General features: G+C 37.0%; 2 protein-coding genes across 4 annotated transcripts; one reads left to right on the top strand and one right to left on the bottom strand.

Annotated features, from left to right (window-relative positions):
- Positions 1-69: 69 nt before the first annotated feature.
- crata (carnitine O-acetyltransferase a) lies at positions 70-7,402 on the bottom strand. Of its 2 annotated transcripts, none has more exons than XM_079606536.1 (14): positions 7,233-7,402; positions 6,265-6,543; positions 6,029-6,147; positions 5,399-5,452; positions 5,115-5,280; positions 4,700-4,874; positions 4,175-4,353; positions 2,868-2,968; positions 2,660-2,779; positions 2,422-2,544; positions 2,159-2,294; positions 1,645-1,707; positions 1,408-1,545; positions 70-919 (listed from the first exon to the last, which is right to left on the bottom strand). In XM_079606536.1, exons 1-14 carry the CDS (start codon positions 7,257-7,259, stop codon positions 704-706), a joined length of 1,896 nt encoding a protein of 631 aa, XP_079462662.1. In that variant the 5' UTR covers positions 7,260-7,402; the 3' UTR covers positions 70-703. The 2 variants fall into 2 exon arrangements, with proteins under 2 accessions (XP_079462662.1, XP_079462663.1); XM_079606537.1 differs by having other exon boundaries at positions 169-803.
- Positions 7,403-8,193: 791 nt separating this feature from the next.
- On the top strand, positions 8,194-18,106 carry ptpa (protein phosphatase 2 phosphatase activator). Of its 2 annotated transcripts, none has more exons than XM_079607010.1 (10): positions 8,194-8,266; positions 9,722-9,825; positions 10,312-10,398; positions 10,515-10,640; positions 10,879-10,996; positions 12,671-12,770; positions 12,998-13,122; positions 13,338-13,438; positions 14,914-15,021; positions 17,215-18,106. In XM_079607010.1, exons 1-10 carry the CDS (start codon positions 8,242-8,244, stop codon positions 17,287-17,289), a joined length of 969 nt encoding a protein of 322 aa, XP_079463136.1. In that variant the 5' UTR covers positions 8,194-8,241; the 3' UTR covers positions 17,290-18,106. The 2 variants fall into 2 exon arrangements, with proteins under 2 accessions (XP_079463136.1, XP_079463137.1); XM_079607011.1 differs by having other exon boundaries at positions 8,231-8,266; positions 10,309-10,398.
- Positions 18,107-19,250: the final 1,144 nt, after the last annotated feature.

Below are 19,250 nucleotides of genomic sequence, written 5' to 3'. Positions count from 1 at the left end.
GGTGGTGTAATTTTTTTAACAATATTGGTGATGGTTGAGGAGATCCCCCCCTTCTATGTAAAGCGCTTTGAGGTCTCAGAAAAAGCGCTACGAATTATTATTAATTATTAAACACATTTTGATTAAAAATCACCTCAGCCAATTCTAAAAAGGATAAATCATGTTATTAAAGACATAATGTTTATTAAAAACATGTTAATGCAATTGTGCAAATTTACAACATTGTACAAAGAACTAAGAAACCAATGCTCTGTAAATGTCACTATTCACATCATAGCATTTAAACTTTTTTTCTTCTTCTATATTTGTATTACTTTTAATATATAATTTACAATGTACAATCACATGAGCAGTTTAACCACAGGTTTACTATAATGCACATATCGGGTACATTTTCTGTACTGAGAATACTCAATAAAAAGAAAACACAAATCAGCAAAACTTGATTGAAAAACCGTATGGATTTTTTTTGTTGTTTATGTGTTTGTTTAAACAAACAGAAGCACATAAACATGTAAAAAATTAAGCACTATTAATTAGTGTCAAGGCGTGTCAAAAACCAATGGAGTCCAGGCAACTCTGGTCTGAACTGGTCAAATATAAAATAAAAATTCTCTTAAAAATCCTGTCCTCGAGTACTGTGGTAAACTCAAATGTCTTGACAGAACTGGTCAAAGATCAAGTCTAATTGACATAATCGTCCTTAAAGCTTGGCTTTGGGCGTCTGCTCCAGGAGGGTCTTCATGTCTACCAGAGCGTCCTCCAGACCTTGGGCCATACGTGCTGCGTTAGTGTCCTGGCAGCTGTTGAAAGCAGAGACTGAGAAGTTAATGTGAGTATCCATGGGGTTGTAGCACACGCCATAACCGTCAGGTACCACTGGACCGAAGCACATCACACAGTTTGTTTTAGCTGGCACCTGGGAGAGTAGAGTGGAAAAATAAAAAGTACAATTTAATCTTGTGTAAGATTATCCCCAGTTTCTGAAAGTAACTTGCACTGACATATCTTAAAATATGTCAAGGCCATTGTTTTGTAACAAGATGCACAACAGTAATGTTTTTCTAAGGCACATTTAAAAAAGCTACTTAAATGTCATAATTGAACAAAGGCCTAATCCTGGCTTAATCTAAGCCCTGTCTAAAACCAGGGCTACGAGTTTTAGATGATCTGTTTATTTTAGTTTCACATCAATATCATTTTAGCAGATTTGAAGAGCCATCTATTTCAGTGATCAGTTGATCATCACCAAAAATGTGTACAGTTAATGGTATGGTACGGTTCATCTGCACAGCATGCTGAAAAACAATGCAAAGAGTTTGTTTTGCAAATAAGCATCTATTTACATGCACTTCAGTTTTATTTGTTACCTCTAGCCCCGGACCTAAGTGCTCTGTTTGGCATTACCTGGCTGGTGGAGAGGTTGAAGTGCAGTGCCACAGCATATGAGGTATCCATGAATATCTCTGGCAGGGCAGCCAGGTCCTCAATAGCCTGCAATTTCAGTCCGAGCAAATGTCTGTCAATGGCTTGACCTCGGATGGCCTGCAAATCCACGCACAGGATGAAGAATGTGGAATATATTTAGTGCAGATCAATAATGATTAATGCACATATTTAGATCCCCAGCATGCGTTTACTCACCATGTCTGTGTAAGCTCTGTGTGCTTTAATGGCTTTGTCTAGCAGAGCCACTTTCTCTGTGTTCTGTCCATCAAAATGAGATTGTTACATTTGATTTCATGCCAGATCAAATTTACAAATGCACATAAAAAAAAGAAAAGATATTGATATTGACAATAAAACAGACAAACTAAATGCATGGCAACATATTTTATATAATATTTACACTGATATAAATTACTGATCAAAAGTTTGGGGTCGGTAAGATTTTTTAACGCTTTTAAATGACTTATCACGGCTGCATTTATTTGATCAAAAATAATACCCTAAAACAGTAATACTTTGAAATGTTGTTACAATTTAAAATAACTATTTACTTTAATATGGTTTAAATAAAATGGAATTTAATCCTGTGATGGATACATTTTCAGCAGAATTATTAATTGAAAAAAAAAATTACTGACCCACAATTTCTTTTAATGCTAGTGTATGAGAATGTGGATTCAACTCAAATGTGTACTAGAGGTGACCGCACATGTTTGACCGGGTCATCCATGGCCTTGACGAATCTGGCGGAGTCAACTGAGGTTGAGCGTATAGTGTCGGTTCGGCCCAGTCTGAACATGCGGAGAGAAGCGCTCTCATAGGTGGGACAACAGCGCTTGTAAATCCTGAAACAGTGAGTCCGCGAATCAAGCAAATAAACTAAACTGATCATTCATTTCATTATAGTAATAAAGTAACAGTTAAGATATAAATATGGGAAATCATTTTAATGGCAGTGCTGGTGAGGTTTACCTATAGTAAGCCAACTGGAGAGCCATCTGAATAAAGGCATCAGGGCTCATCTTCTGCGACTTTGGGAAATCTTTGCCAAAATGGGAGAACACGTTGATTTTCATGTCCAAGTCATGAACCATGCTGGAGAGGAGGAGAAGAGAAACGTTCAAGGATTCAATATTTAGGATACTACCATGTTGTTTGTTCAAAAAATGTTGGTGATGCAAAAAGTGAGTGTAATATCTCAGCTTCTCACATGTTCATGTTTTGTTTGGCCTCCTCAATGTCTTTTTTAATCTCTGTTGTGATGTTGAAACGAAGCTTCTGAGGCATACACAGCGGGACCATTGGGGTACGGACCATCTCCGACTTCTTCCTATACAAATATAACAAAAAAAGTGGTAAATATTAGCTGTGTTAGCCATGGTTACAGTTTTTCAACATTTAACCACTGTTAGTCTTACGTATATTCCACCACATGGTCGATCAGTGACACGATAGGAGGACCCTCAGCGGGGGCATGTTCGTAGATCAGTCCACATGTCCCATCCTCTCCAATGATAAACTACAAACACAACAACAGTATTCGATATCATGGCCTTGTGCTTGATACATTTCTAACATTTGATTTGCCTCATTTAGAGGTTTATAATTTTTTTCTAGGTGATCTACTAGAAATAGGTTTACATGAACATGATTTAATGTTAAAATAATTAATAATTTTTCTTTTAATTTATATTGGTGCAGCACCTCTGACTAAACACTCTGTTTTAGTTTCGGCTTTGAAAAGCCCGATCTGCTCTGATTGGTCAGTCTGCTCCAGTCTGTTGTGACTGGCTAACCGCTTTAAGCGTGTGACTGGCAAATATTGCCTTTATAACTACCTTTGTTTGAGAACAAGCCAGAGTAGCCAATCGGCGGGCATTATGCAGATGTGTAACATGGTGACATAGCTATGTCACAGGCATAATGGCAATGACATGAGTTTCCGATGGAGTGATTAACTCCCTTTGGCATGGACTTTGTCTTGTAACTTTGCAGATTGTTTACATGCACAAACAGCTATATTGCACACTACAGGAAAGGTACAATTAAAAAAAGCATAATAGATGCCATTTAAGGGTTAGTTCACCCAAAAATGAAAATTCTGTCAGTAATTACTCACCCTCATGTTGTTCCAACCCCATAAGACTTTTTCGTTCATCTGAATCGGAACACAAATTAAGATATTTTTGGTGAGCTGTCTCACTCCTTCATAGGCTTCTAGGCAATTTCATCTGCCAGCCCAGAAAAGTTAGTAAAAACATTGTTAAAATAGTTCAGGTGACGAGAATACTTTTTGTGCACAAAAACGTCAAAAATAACGACTTTATTCAACTATTCATGTTCTTCTGTGTGGGCCTCTGACTTAAGTCCCTGGCGCTCTCGTGAACTCACTCGGAGGCCCACACGGAGGAAAACTAATAGTTGAATAAAGTCATTCATTTATTTATTTTGCGTGCAAAAAGTATTCTCGTCGTTTGATAAACTTAAGATTGAGCCACTGTGGTCACCTGGACTATTTTAACAATGTCTTTACTAACTTTTCTGGACTGGCAGATGAAATTGCCTAGCTCGCAGATTTCATCAAAAAGATCTTAATTTGTGTTCCGAAGAGGAACGAAAATCTTACTGGGTTGGAACAACATACTGACAGTAATTTTCACTTTTGGGTGAACTAACCCTTTAAGTTCTCAGTAAGGCCCCACACACTTCCTCTCATGGGTCTAACCTGCAATGTTTTGTCGAACCAGCGATTTCCACTGTTCCACCTGCTGCCCCCTCCGTGCAGCATCTGAACTCCAGCTCGGGTGCGGTACATGTCATCAGACGCTCGCGGCAGGGCAGCATCCAGACAGACGGTGAAGATACTCTTCTGAATGGCTCTCACTGACTCTTTATTAGTTTTATCTGAAAGTGACATTAATAAATTGAGGATCAGCATGGAACAAACATGAAAAAAAAAAAACAGGTCTATATAGTTATCATGATTTAACTCCTTTTAATAAACTGAAGGTCTGAGGAATCGCATTTATTTGAAAGAAATGTGAAATCTTCTGCTACATTATAAATATCTTTACTATCATTTTTATGTATCAATTTAATGCATCCTTGCTGAATAAAAGTATTAATTAAAATCATAATGATCCCGAACTTTTAGAACGGTAGTGTACACTACAGTATTTTAAATTGTTTATCAAAGTTGTATTTACCAGCACACTAATATGCTGAACTAAAACGTGTTAGCAGTGCCCACCCTTAATGAGGTTGTTGTAGGCTTTGCCCCAGCTGTTGCGGTGGTTGGAGGTGAGGATGCCAATAGGCTCTTTGTTGGACTGTAAGGAGGAGTTCCAGATCTTCTCCAGCTGAATGTAGATCTGGTCTACGGTCAGTGGTGTGCCGTCACTGTTGTATACATCCAGCACAAAGAACTACGAGTTTAAAGAATTAGTTAAATACGTATTGCTGTACACCATCTAAGTCGAACAGTACAAACAGATCACAAATTCACTGCAGTCCTGGATTCAGAAAAAATATTTTGAATTAAAAACAAAATTGCATGGCAATTTTTCATAGCCAGTAAGAAATCGTTATAGGCTGTACATTATTTTAATTCACCTACTACTGGAAGTTACATTTGGACCCTGCCTGGAACCGTAACAGGGACTGACCTGAAAGTTGTGCACTACAGTGATATGTGTGGGGGGTCTCTTGTCCAAGGCGTAGTTGACCACGTTGTCCCTCTTTGTTCCAGGGATCCGGCAGGACGAGAGCACCTGATAATACTGGTTCATACAGATTGGCTTTCCACCCAGATACTCTACTGGCAATGTTTCACTAATCAAAGAGCAAAGACATGATGTCTGACACTGAACTTTATACACTCATGAATTTAATCAATAGTAATAGTCATGGGTATCTAAAGCATATACAGAGGAAGGAATGTATGACTTACTTGTCAATCATGCTCTTGAAATCTAAAACCCCAGCGATCAATTTAGCAGCATATCTGTGAAGAACAAAAAATACTTTTTTACAGTACTTTGTTCATTTTAAACAAGTTTCACATCAACATACTGCCAATAAGTTGTTCTACTTCTATTACTGAAGCACATGATGTGCACATTAGACTTATACTACTTATGATATGGATGGACAGAACACACTTTGCTGCTGATCTGTGAAAAGTTTTAGCTGTCATATGTGAAAGCTTTTATTATAGTTGAGGAGGATTCAGGCCAGCATTTTACTGAGAGCAACCAGTTCTGAATTTGCAAAGCTCAACTTGGCAAGAGAGGATTAGTCTGTACAAAGGTCACCACAGAGGTAACTGGAAACAACTGCCTCGCCGTGCAGTAATGTCACTATTTACAATGTCTGAAAGTTCCCAAAACAGGGACAGCATGGTGCTAGAAAGATGGGTTTGAATTCCAGGGAGCATTTTTACATCAATAAAAACATTTTTTTTTTTATTATGTGTAGGAAGATAACAGCAGTGTCACTTTTAGTGTCACTAAAGTTTTTGAACAACTAAAGGTCCCGTGTGCGACACTTTCTATGATATCTGAATCCACACTGGTCTGACCTCATTTGGCCTTGACGGTCACTGAACACCATTCGGGGAAGGACGACCCCAGGACTCGAATGGACAACAACAGGCATCCGGTAGTCTAGGTAGGCTTTTTGTAACCACCAGTCAGAGAGCTAGAAGTGAAAATGATAGAGAGACAATGAGAGATAACAAGAAGGAAGCCCTTGAAAAGAGCAAGCCTGCCCCATCACACATGGCTCCTGAATAAGCATCACCTAACAAGTTTTTACCCAGTTATCCATCTTCTTTGCTCGTTGTTCCAGGCCTTTCTGAAGTCTCTCTCCTACACTGCCCGGCTTCTGGAACTCCTCCAGCAGCTGCCGAGTGTGATTCAGCTCCTCTGGGTCCACGATGGGATCCAGGGCAGCCAGATAGCGATCGCATGTTTGTTTCAGGGGTGGCACTGGAAGCTTAGGCAGACCCTCCTGATGGGCCAAGTAGCGACCGGTGATCCGGGTCACTGACACTGGTTTTACCAGGCCGCAGGGTTTCACCGTGCCAGCCTTGACCTACAAACATTCCAGATGATACAACAGCGACTGCATTATATCATACAACATAAGGATACATAGAAAATACAGATCTTTTTAGTTCTTGATGACGGACATGTTAATAGAAATAATTTTTAAAAAATAATAATAAACTGTCTTATAATTATATATAATATATTATAATAATATATGATACTTTGTTTGCCATTTGTCTCAGACAATATTATTTGAAGAAATTATCATAATAGTAGGCTACCTAAAATTGTCCTATTAACTAACACAAATGCACATTAACAAGCTAATCTAGTCCTACATTTATAAGGACAAGTTTACTGTAATAATCAAATATACACATGAGTCAACATTGCACATGACTGCCAGCAATGTAACATGCCATAAGACTGTTGGGCATGTCATTTACAAACTAAATAGCTTTATTAGAGACAATGTACACATTCACACGATGTGTTAGGTACCTGCAATAGTAAAATAAACTGTCAGTGAACATTGTTTTCTTATCACTGCCATGAACGATGATGTACTTCCTACTGCTTTAGCACTACCGCTATCTATCCATAAACAACCTGCATGGAGGTCAGTAAAACACGCCTCATTACACGACGCTCAGACTGTCAGCCACCCTTGTTTATGTCACATAAAAGATCAGACTATGTTTAAAAACGTGGTCATATTAATTGCTTACTCACCATCGTTCTGGCCAGAATGCCTAACATAACTGAAGTTCACTAAAACGCCCCCAAATCAAGGCCTGAGAGGAGGGACAGAAGCGGTCAGAGTCCGCTGAACGAGAGCTGCAGTCAGAGAAAACCCCTGAGCGCCACCATCACTGCTGCGCTGTTCCACTCCGCCGCTAGACGGCGCGCGAGGGACGAAAACACACGGCAAGCCCAGCCCCGCGTGCGTCATCATCTTTTTACTTTTCAGTGATAATCCGAGACAATCATCCAAAGCATTTCATCATTAAGACAATAAACTTGTTTCAACTCTTTAATTTATTTCATTAAAGTTTTCTGTTCTTCTTATGAGTATACAGGCTATAACCCATGTATCTGTATATGTGTGCTGCTTTGCTTTCTTTAGTTCGTTGTATGTAATTTGTACATTTTTGCTATATACTTATATTTTTGATACCTTGACATTAATAATAAAAAAAAAATCCTAGACATTTTATTAATGAAAATAAAGACGAAGTCTTTAATTTATTGTTAAAATATTTTAGAATTAAATTTCACATTCATACGACAAATTTGCACACTCCAAAGTCCAGATAATTTGTTTTTATTCCTAACAGTCTTTTTTTTAAACTATCCCACATCATATTTTAAGGTATCTCTACTAAACTCTACTAAAATGCGACAATGTATGCGACAATGCAACATTTACATTATTTTGTACTGGTGCTCTTTTTATTGTATTTTTTACTATAATGTACATATATTGAATTGTACTTATATATAAATAATAAATATTCATACATCACAAATAACAAACAATATAATTACATAGTTAAAATACGTAAGTTGATTCCAACATTTTAAATCGTAAATGTACATATTATGCATATTACAAAATACATTAGTTGCAGTAATAATCTTTCTCACAACAATTTACATTCGCTGATTAAGTTTAAAAAATATTTTACGCGAAACTGCGGGTGAGAGTTGAAGGGTCGTGTTTTCATGTTCAACAGTAAACATGGCGGAGACTGAGCAGTCGTCAGGTAATTCACATCAATCAATATTCATTTAATCACGGATTATTTAGAAGCGAAGTTACCAATAATATCAAGACTATTATATATGTTGTTGTTCAGTGCCTGAAGCGGAGAAAGGGACGTGCGTGTGTGCAGAAAAACGCTTAGTTGTGTCTCGCCGCGCCTCATGTTATGAGTCCATGATAGTCTGACAGATCTGCGACGTGCACATATATATGTTATTACGCATTGTATGCGACCATATGACCCGAGGTTATTATTTATTTGCAATATTCATCTACCTAAGAATGCTGTTTGAGATATATTTAGCGAAAATAATGGGCCTAGATGTTGAACACATTTAGTTTCAAAGTTGGCTAACCCATCTGTAAAAAAAAAAGGAGCATCGTATTAGCAGCTAGTAGTTTTTTTATTTTTAATTTTTTATTATAAGTTGGTATTTTCAGATATTTTTGTGTATAATGTGATGAAAAAAAATCAGGTAGTTAATATCTGACAGTATATTCTGGCAAATTGAGGGAATAAACTTATTTAAATGGGATTTATTACATCCGGTTAGAGAATTATGAGCTTTTTCCTCTTTAGGACAGTGATACAGGCTCTTATGTTTCCTGAGCAGAACCAGTTGCGGTCTTTCAGATTTAGGTAGCTGCTACACCCATAGACTACATATTCTTTAGGGTAAAAAAAACGAAGTTTCTAATTGTGTGGATGTGAATTATTAAGGGAGGTTTGTTGTAAGTGGCTGTTGTTCCCTTATTCTCCCCACTATTCTTTAAAATTAAGCAGACATATATGTATGGAAATTAAATTCCATAAGTTAAAATTAAATAAGTCAGTATGCCAAAAAGGGTCATGCTACACAACCTTGTGTTTGTTTAGACCTTGTTAGTAGACATTTATTTCGATATATTTGGTTTATTTTTACCCCAGCATTCACACACATTGAAGTGTGCTGTAATTAACGGTTACAGTCAATGCATTACATTAGAGGCTCTCATCCAGAGTGACTTAAGTGCTTTACCTGTATGTGTAAGACAGAAAGGGCTCTAGTCTAGACGACAAAAACACAATCAAAACATGGATCAGAACCTGTGGAATCAGTAAATGTTTAGCAGCAATGCATGTGTGATTTTGTCAATCTTAGCTAGCTATCAAGGAAAGCTTTAATATTTAAAAAAAAAATCTCCAGAGAATACCCATACAAATACAGGGATTATAACCTTATGGTTTGATGATGATGGTTAATTTATATATTGAAATATATAATAATTAAATAAATATAATATATATTTTAAATATATGAAATATAGTTTAGGATTGCAGAAACCAAATGTGACTAAGTTCTTATCAGATGTTTTAGTTCTTATTAGTTTTATTAGTTGTTGTATCAATGATATTGTTTACTTTGACTCTAAAATTGTGTTCTTCATCATATTTTTTGTCGCTTGCGTTGCACAGGCTCCTCCCACGAGGATGACAAGCCTCCTGTCAATTTCAACTTTATAGTGCCAAAGAAGGAGATCAGCATGGTGCCTGATATGGGAAAATGGAAAAGATCACAGGTATGTTGTACAACCCACTATGAGACATTGCTACATTGAGAGATGGAAATATAGCTTACTTTCAGTCTATTTCCCTCGTATCCCTAGAGTTTAAAGATAATAATAGGAAGCTCTATTGTTGACACACTTTTTCTTGTGCAGCTAGTTGCAGTAGTAGCACCATTACATTTTAGTTCTAAACTTAATAATCATGAGAACCTCTGCATACACTACTCCCATTAAAGGTATGTTTCCTCCTCAGAAATATTTAAAATACAGAAATGAAAAACACTGGCCTAGAAAGAGCGGTTTTATTCTAAAGTCAGGTCACTGACTCATAGTGGCAGTCTTGTTGACATCACACAACCAAATGAATTATTTCAAGTTCGAGTTACTAACCTTTGATTATATCGTGTTTTTAATACTCGTGGTCCTTTTCAACACATGGAAGCACATCTAAACAAACATTTACATTTATTTGAGCAAGTTTCTGTTTTGTGTAAGTAGGCGTACGCAGACTACATGGGATTCATTCTGACCTTGAATGAGGGTGTGAAGGGAAAGAAATTTACATGTGAATACCAAGTGTCTGAGGTGGGTCACTATCCTGCTTCTCTCAATACTGCTGTGTGTGTGTCTGTGTGTAACAGATGAAGTAACTGGTATATATGCTCATAGAAATGTGCTTGCATACTTTTCTTTGATATTAGACAGTGGAGAAGTTGCTTGCGATGTTGGGAACATTAGATCGTTGGATTGATGAGACGCCACCTGTGGACCAGCCTTCTCGCTTCGGCAATAAAGCTTACCGCTCATGGTATGCCAAACTAGAGCAGGTAAGCACTCGAATGAAATCGTTTACATTCAAACTGTTTTAACTTAATCACAGTGCCTTCAGAAAGTATTAATGCCCATTTGATTTTTTTTCTTGTTTTTCTGTAAATTCATATCGAACTTTTCATGGCAGTATTTGAATTTGTCAAGGGAAATGCTTTTTCATGGCATGTAAAATGTTTTGTATTTCAGGGCAGTTGTTTTGAGGTTAAATGTTGTAAAAGTGTTTGGTGTGTGCAGGACGCAGAGACGCTGGTCATGGCCATTCTGCCGTCAGACCGGCATGATGCTGCTCCAGAGATAGCCGTGTACCTAAAGGAGTCTGTAGGCAACTCCACCAGGATTGACTACGGCACAGGTCTGTGTTTATTGTAATCACATTTCTTATATGTTTGTGTATGTATGTTTCTCCATAGTTGTCTTTGAAGAGAAATTATGTCTGAGCTTTTCGCACTTTAATGTATTACTCCTTTGTAAATTCAACTGTCACAGAGAGAGAATAACAAAGACCAATGTTTGAACTATACTTACTTATTTTTACCTGGGAAAAGTCTCCTGTTAAATGGACATTTTCACAGACTGTGTTGACTTGTTTACACAGTTATTAAACATCGTAAATATAGGGTGCTTTTTAATTGGTAATTATAAAATAATCTTTATATTAACTGGCTTTCTATTAATACAATACAGTGATTGACAACCGTCTGTGGTCTCCCAGTGGTTTGCATTGTTGTCGGTTTAGTGTTAAGTGATTCATTTACACCAAAACAAAAGATAACTTGTATGCATTCATCACCGAAAACAATATTTGTCTTAAGTGTCATATTGAACTCAGACAGGCTCATTTTCTGTCAGTTCTTTTTCTCGAATTGGAATGTGTGCAAAGGTTTGTGGGTGATTGAAGGACACATAGAAAACAATTGATGCATCCTTCAAAATGAGCTTCCTTCCAAGGATCCTTCAAATTGAGCTGGCCTTCATCGGCGCTTGATGACGTGGCAGCCGAGAAATGCAGCCTTCCGTTTTAAAAAAGCACCCATGTATACGTTTTTTATTTTCAGCTTAAAAAAAATGAATGTACGTTTATAACATTATTGCCTGGTTTCACAGACAAGGCTTAAGCCATTCCCAGACTAGAATCCATGTTGGAGCGCTTTTAACTGAAAGCAACTTGCACTGGCATATCTTAAAATATATCAGTGCCATTGTTTTGTCTCAAGATGCACACCAGTAATTTTATTTTCTAAGGCACGTTTATAAAAGCCACTTAAATGTCCCAATTAAACTAAGGCCTAATCCTGGGTTAATCTAAGCCATGTCTGTGAAACCAGGCCTATACTTAGTTTACCTAAACTAGATAATGCTACTGTGTGAGTGTTTCTAATACAATGGTTGATAAAGTGATGAAATTTGACATCTTTCTCTCTCATTTTTATCTCATCATCTCAATATATTTTTCCTCTTTTTTTTTTTTTTTTTAGTTGAAACTCTATGGGTTTTGCTATTGGAGCAAATGGGAATGCAAACAATTATATTTGTTATAGTTACCTCAGAAATGTAAAAAGCGTCCATTATGTATCCATGAAAGTGTCCCAAGTATGATTTAATGTATTTTTTCCCAATCCCCACTAGAGGGTGCTGGTGAAACACAAAACAGTTGGATGATGTAGATAGCTTAACATGATTCAGACACTGATTTAAATTATTACAAACCTTAAATAGACAAAACAGTTCTTGTTTCATTGAAAGTCTGACATGATTCAATTTTTTGAGTCTTTTTGTGAGAATAATTAAAAGATCCAGCTCATAAGAGTCATGCATTTGTTAATTTAAGTGTAGCCGGCAATAGAAATAGAATTGTCTTGCCATTATTGTGTGATACAATGTAATTTTATCTCATCACATTCAATTCAGACTGTAAGCTCACAAATTAGGCAAAATACAATGTCTTTGGCTATGGTGCTGTAAAATGAGCAGCTGGAAATGCTGATTGCATTATTTAGCATAAGTCATAACGTGTCTCTGTGTGCAGGTCATGAGGCTGCATTTGCTGCGTTCCTCTGCTGTCTTTGCAAGGTGGGAGCTCTGCGCATGGAGGACCAGCTGGCCATCATATTTAAAGTTTTTGACAAGTTAGTGGTTCTTCTTATTGCTTCACTTCTGATTTTGAATATACACCTTTCATTCTCAGGTTAGATCTGCAACCACCAGCAACTTCACTAAACAAGTTTGCACTATACTGCACAGTGCACACTAAATGTCAACAAAATAATTGTGGCAGTGTATTTTACAGTTGTGTTTTGTGGTTGATGGTGTGAAGAACTCATTTGCATCAAGCATTTTTATCTTATCGGTGTAGGTATCTGCTAGTGATGCGCAAACTGCAGAAGACGTATAGGATGGAGCCGGCTGGGAGTCAGGGTGTGTGGGGCCTTGACGACTTTCAGTTTCTCCCCTTCATATGGGGGAGCGCACAGCTCATAGGTAACGGCACTGATTGTTTCCTGGCGGGAGATGGTGCCTTGTTTAGTCTTTAACAAGACCAAGTTCAGCTTTTTGTTAGACCTATACAGTTGTATTTTACTTATTTTTTCATTGGTTAAATCCTAAATAATTGTTGCATGCAATGACAACCATGGAGACACCTAGTGGTCACACTAAGTTACTGTTCGGTGTGTCTGTTCATCTATTGTGTGCAGACCACCCAACCCTGGAGCCCCGGCACTTTTTGGAGGAGAAGGCCGTAAACGAGTACCACCATGACTACATGTTTCTGGAGTGCATTAAATTCATCAATGAGGTGTGTGTCATGTTTTGAGCATGAGATGGCCATTTTTCATTTTGTAGGGAGGATGAAATTTTGTTCACACACAAACAGAATCTTTTACGTTCCATTCATGTAAATACTTACAATATATAGTTTAAAACTCTCTCTCTCTCTCTCTCTCTTCTCTCTCTTCTCTCTCTTCTCTCTCTCTCTCTCTCTCTCTCTCTCTCTCTCTCTCTCTCTCTCTCTCTGTATTTGGACTCCACTCACATGAGTCATTTCCTTCCTTCCCTGCACGTTGTTGTGAATCACTCCTAAGGCCCCTAGGGCCCACCCCCTCCTTTCTCTTTCTTTTCCTCTCTCTATCTCTCTCTCTCTCTCTCTCTCTCTCTCTCTCTCTCTCTCTCTCTCTCTCTCTCTCTCTCTCTCCTTCTCTCCATTCCTCTGTTAGGGGCTAGTAGGTCTCTGGAAAGTCCGGCTTGACGAGAGCAGTGTGTGTGGAGTAAAGCCACACAGCACTGCCATTCATAAAGTGCTCTTTCCCAAGGGCAGCCCACCAGCCCCTCTCTCTCATAAACTCTCATGAAAAGGCCTCATAGTACAGTGACTTGATGATGATAGGTTAATTACCACCAGTACAGTAGACTTCATAATCTTTTGATAATATTCCCCTAATTATATTCTTGTGCTTAATTTACACACATAAACGACTGTTCAAAAGTTTGGGGTCAGTAAGATTTTTCTAAATAAATAAATACTTTTATTTGGCAAGGATGCATTAAATTGATAAAAAGTGACAGTAAATACATTTATAATGTTACAAAGGATTTCAAATAAATACTTTTCTTTTGAACTTTCTATTCACCAGAAGGATCATGTGACAACTAATCATGTGACCGACTTTGCAATCACAGAAATAAATGACATTTGAATATATTGAAGTAGAAAACAGTTATTTACAAGTGTAATAATATTTCACAATGTAACTGGTTTACCGTAACCATTTTATTAAATTGTATTAAATGCAGCCTTGCTGAGCATAAAAGACGTCTTTCTAAAACATTTTTAAAAATCTTGCTGACCCCAATCGTTTGAACAGTAGTGCATGCTTTTTTTATTTCTTTTTTTTTATGTTTCAAACTTTTCAGTGTTTTTTTGTTTGTTTGTTTAGTAGTGTTTTGCTAATATTAGTGCTAAATTCTGTTTGATCTTCTTTCTAGTAACACTTATATTTCTACAATTGATTTTTACTATCTTTGCCCCTTTTTATCAGTATGTGATCAACAGACACAAGTACTTGCCACAGTTAAAAGTGAAATTCAAGTATCTTATTCTAAGCAGTCTTGTCAGCTTTCCATACACTTCAAATGAATCACATTTAAACATCTCTGAGATGTTTGTGCATTTCAAAATGCTCCATTAAATCGAGCTTTAATGTTGCTGATTGTACATTATATCGTAATTTTACCATCATCTCCTTAATCATTATGTATATTTTCTGTCTTTAGATGAAAACAGGCCCTTTTGCTGAGCACTCAAATCAGCTTTGGAACATCAGCGCTGTTCCTTCTTGGTCCAAAGTCAATCAAGGTCTCATACGAATGTATAAAGCAGAAGTAAGTATCATGCTATTGTACACTAATACATGTCAGGAGTTTTTGATGTTGTAATATATTTAACTTGGTGTGATACTGATTCCTTATCTAGAGTATGTAAATATGGTACATTTTGTTGTTAGTGAACTAAATCCTTTTTTTTTATCATAACAGAAAAAATATGAAAAAACATTCTATTTAGAAAGCAAAATAGCAAGATACCCACTTATACAGTCTGTATGGGACATTTATAAATGAGTCGTTATAAATGCCAAGGCATAGATTCTCGGTTGTTCTGTGAAGTTTTAAGACCGGAGCTGAAAGAGTTAATAGGGCAAGCATTTGTGTTGGAGGGGAAGAACCGCGTGCCCCACCCCCTCCTCCAAAGCCCACATCCTGTGTTGTTGAGAAGACTCCGGTGCTCCCTCCTCCTCCTCTCCTCTCAGCACAGAGCGAAGCTGAGGGGCCAGTCTGTCTGCAAATTCCCCTCCTCCTTCCCTCTCTCTCTCTGTCTTCCCCACCCCCGTATAGATCACACTCTCGTTTTCTCTTTGACTCCGTCAGCCAGGGACTCACTGATGTCTTTCAAGTTAAATGCTAAGAGAGCTATTCATATGGAAGTTTTATATATGAAAGGTTTTAATTCTAAATCTGAGAGACATTTTAATGTGCTTTTGTCTCAATTTCACTTTTTTCTACATTGAAATACATGAGAAGCTTTTCCTTCTCGTCTCCTTTGGCCTTACGTGTAGTTTGAAGATCCTATTCACTTCATAGTCAATCCTAGACTTTTATTCAGTAAGCCTGCATTAAACTGATCAAAAGTGACAGTAAAGACTTGTAGGGCTGCCCCCAACTAAAGATTTTCCTAGTTGACTGTTAGTCGTTCATTTAAGCCATCAGTCGATTAGTCGGGGAGAAATACTAGTAAACCTGGTAAACCATAATGAGTATTTAAAATATAAGTGCTCACGCGTGCGCATAAATCTTGCCACAGTGACAAAAATCGCATGAACTTTTCTGAGATCAGAACGCAAACAAAATAAATATCCTCTATATAAATAACAGCCTTATCTTTAAAAAAAAGAAATATATCGAAAATGTAGGATAAAAATTATTTACAAGCACATAAATATACAACAAACTGAAACACTTAATAGAGAAATATCAGTGCGAACATAATCAGACAGACAAGTAGCCTTAACATCGAATGAAAAAAAAGAAGACATTAGGCCTATATAAAAACAAATAAATAAATGGCAGCAAACTGAAATACTACAACAATATATGGACAATTAGGCTATACCTGACTTACTCCATTATACCGTTACTCTATTCTCAGTCTTCTCATATTATGAGAAAGGGACACAAGATTGTCTTAACACCGGCTTTTGAGAAGATGCGCTCCGATGGCGTGGACATGGAAGTTCAGTTAAACATGTCGTGCATTAAGCGATACATTTAGGTTCCACACGAACACTTGGACATGCGCCTATTAGTGCACATTTGTCTAGGTTACCGTTAACGATAGAGCGAGCGGTCATGTGAAGTGCTATAGGCTACTACTTGCATGTTTTATATTTCACACGTCATCTTTTTTTCTTTCTTTTTTTTTTACCCTCTCGAAATGTTCCCACAGTACTTTTGTGTAGATCTGCTCCCACAGATTTTCTGCCTGAAATATTTCCTCATGGACCGGCCGTGTTAACTGTCTGTCACTGCGTGACTTTTCCAATTCCTGTGAAGTTTTTTCTGCAACTAACCGACTGATTAAAATTTAGATGACCAAGCAACTAACCTCTTGTCAACTAACCTTTAGTCGACTATTAAAGCCATAAAGACTTGTAATGTTAAAAAATATTTCTATCAAAATCAGCATATTAGAATGATTTCTGACAGTTCATGTGATAGAAGATACAAAACAGTTATTTTAAATTGTAATACTATTTTACAGTATTACTGTTATTTCTGTATTTTTGATTAAATAAATGCAGCCTTGGTGAGCATAAACGACTTCTTTCAAAAACATCAAAAAAATCTTACTGACCCCAAACTTTTGACCCGTAGTGTGTGTGGAAATATACCTTTGTGTATTTATAGTTTTATTCTGTTCGGACGCCATGGCATTAGACATTTTGAAAGCTAGTAAATCTGTTCTCTTGCTTGTAGAGTTGATTGATACTAGTTAACTCTTTCTCTGTCGCCCTCTCACAGTGTCTAGAAAAATTCCCTGTCATCCAGCATTTCAAGTTTGGCAGCCTGCTCTCCATCCAGCCAGTTAAACCATGAGAGACAACAGAAAGAATTCACACCTTGTCAGAGAGTACAAGCAAAACTCTTGTCTATGGACGAAAGCGCTTCAGTTCCATGTTAACAGACCTTAGTATGCATTCTCTTGCAGAGGTGCTTGGTCTTAATCCTGCAGATCTACTTTTCCTGGAGAGTTCAGTCCCAAACCTGCTCTAATACATCCTATCCTCACATTTTTATGTGAACCTGAAGACCTTGATCATCTGGCTTAGGAGTAGATGAGTTGAGTTGAACTAAACTCTGCAGGACAGTAGATCTGAACAGCCCTGCTCTTCACAGTCTAGTTGTGCATATGAAATCCCACTTCTGATAGTCCTCCTAGTGATGCAATTTGTCTTTATGGTTTTATTTATCTATTTCCTGCAAGCAGGAAGTTGAACTGCTACTAAGACTCCTGCAGTTATGCACATATACATTTTCATCTGGATTGGCATTTATATTTATTTATGTGTATATAAAGAACAGAGATTGTCACAAGGAACGGTTGAAGGCTTGGTTTTGGTTTAATGGGATTCCATTTCCTGTGTGCAAAGATCTGAAGAACAATGTGTGTTTGTGTGTGTGCGGGAGTTTGAGTTTGTGGAGCATCGGTGTCTCAAAAGGCACTCCTTGAGCCACTTGCTGTTCGGTTATCAAAGATCGCTGAGCTATGTGTTTGCTGTGAATGGTTTTGGCAAGTGTCGTTTTTACCTATGTAAGACATTTATAAGTTGTCAACCACTTTAGTTTTACATTTCTGCATTTTTGGCTGTGCTTATTTCTTTCTTTTTCATTAAACTGAAAATAGGACAAGTAATTGGTGTGTAAATTCAGAAAGACTTAATTTAACAGCCACATGTAGCTAATACCATAGTCTTCCATTTGCTAAAGTAAAGCAATGAATGTGGCTCCACCAGTTTGGCATTATGCAAAATCAGTGAAGCATTTTTGTTTTCTAAACTTTATTCTGTGTAAATAAATGGTTTCAGTTTGCTTCAGAACCAAAAGAGAGGGAGTATCATTTAATGAACAGGTTACAGTATGCATATTAAAATGACTGAAATACTGCTTTTGTTACTCAAATGCAGTACACTTTTTACATGGGCACAAATATAATTTATTCTTCACAGAGAAAGTTTTCGTTGTTCTGCACATTAGCACACTTTCAATCTAAAGCACACTTTAGATTGATTAACTGACATTCATCTGGATTGAGAATGAAATCATTTTGAAATGAGAGGCCAGAAATAAAACTCAGTATTTAGTCCTGGGCTACTTTTCTGTTTTAAACCAACCAGCTTTTTTGTTCATCATGGGTTAATATGGAACTAACAGACCTGGACTTCCTTTCCTAAAAGCTTTGTAGGCCTAAGTAGATCATGCAAACCATTGGCACCATGGTCTCACTCTCAAGATTAGGATTATGATGCTTCTTGGAAATACAGCACTAACTGTTATATGTTACAAAATCATCCCTTTATCTTGAATGCCAGCAGCTGGTTGCAACAAACCCTTTAAATTAAGAAAATTTGTGACAGTTAATTTATAATAATAACAACTAAGGGTCTGTTTAGTTTAAGTGATTTGTTGCAATCTGTATAAAATTTGTCAAAATCTGCCATTGTCAAAATCTTTAGTTTCATAAAATTGGCTTTTTGAGTCACATTTTTCTAGTATTTAATAAGAAAATGTGTTCTAATTTTTTAGATGCAATGGATCTACTGGGTTAATAATGGGACATAGCACTCTGTTTATCTGCTTCCTAACCACCACAATTACGTTGTAAGTGATTTACTAACATTGTGACTTCTAGAGGGTTAAACATTTGTGAATGGGTTTCTTTTAGATCTACATTTAATTTAAAACTGAGATATAATTCAAATAAAAGGTTTCATTACCTAATGTATAAAGAAAAAGATATGTAGAGTTTATGATTTTGGGGTAAATTATTATTATATAGA

Source organism: Phoxinus phoxinus (genome assembly GCF_949152265.1).
Source record: "Phoxinus phoxinus genome assembly, chromosome: 3".
NCBI classification, from domain to species: Eukaryota; Metazoa; Chordata; class Actinopteri; order Cypriniformes; family Leuciscidae; genus Phoxinus; species Phoxinus phoxinus.
The sequence above is the reverse complement of the archived record's forward strand: the minus strand, read 5'-3'. Positions and strand labels throughout refer to the sequence as shown.

What these genes read in the sequence shown, in the direction of transcription:
- ptpa (XM_079607010.1), top strand. Translation starts at nt 8,242, where the DNA reads ATGGCGGAGACTGAGCAGTCGTCAG. An exon ending in CAGGATTGACTACGGCACAG is followed by an intron (nt 10,997 to 12,670) that starts GTCTGTGTTTAT and finishes CTCTGTGTGCAG; the next exon opens with GTCATGAGGCTGCATTTGCT. An exon ending in ATATTTAAAGTTTTTGACAA is followed by an intron (nt 12,771 to 12,997) that starts GTTAGTGGTTCT and finishes TTATCGGTGTAG; the next exon opens with GTATCTGCTAGTGATGCGCA.
- crata (XM_079606536.1), bottom strand. Translation starts at nt 7,259, where the DNA reads ATGTTAGGCATTCTGGCCAGAACGATG. An exon ending in GCCAAACAAAACATGAACAT is followed by an intron (nt 2,545 to 2,659) that starts GTGAGAAGCTGA and finishes CCTCCTCTCCAG; the next exon opens with CATGGTTCATGACTTGGACA. An exon ending in TCAACCTCTCCACCAGCCAG is followed by an intron (nt 920 to 1,407) that starts GTAATGCCAAAC and finishes CTACTCTCCCAG; the next exon opens with GTGCCAGCTAAAACAAACTG.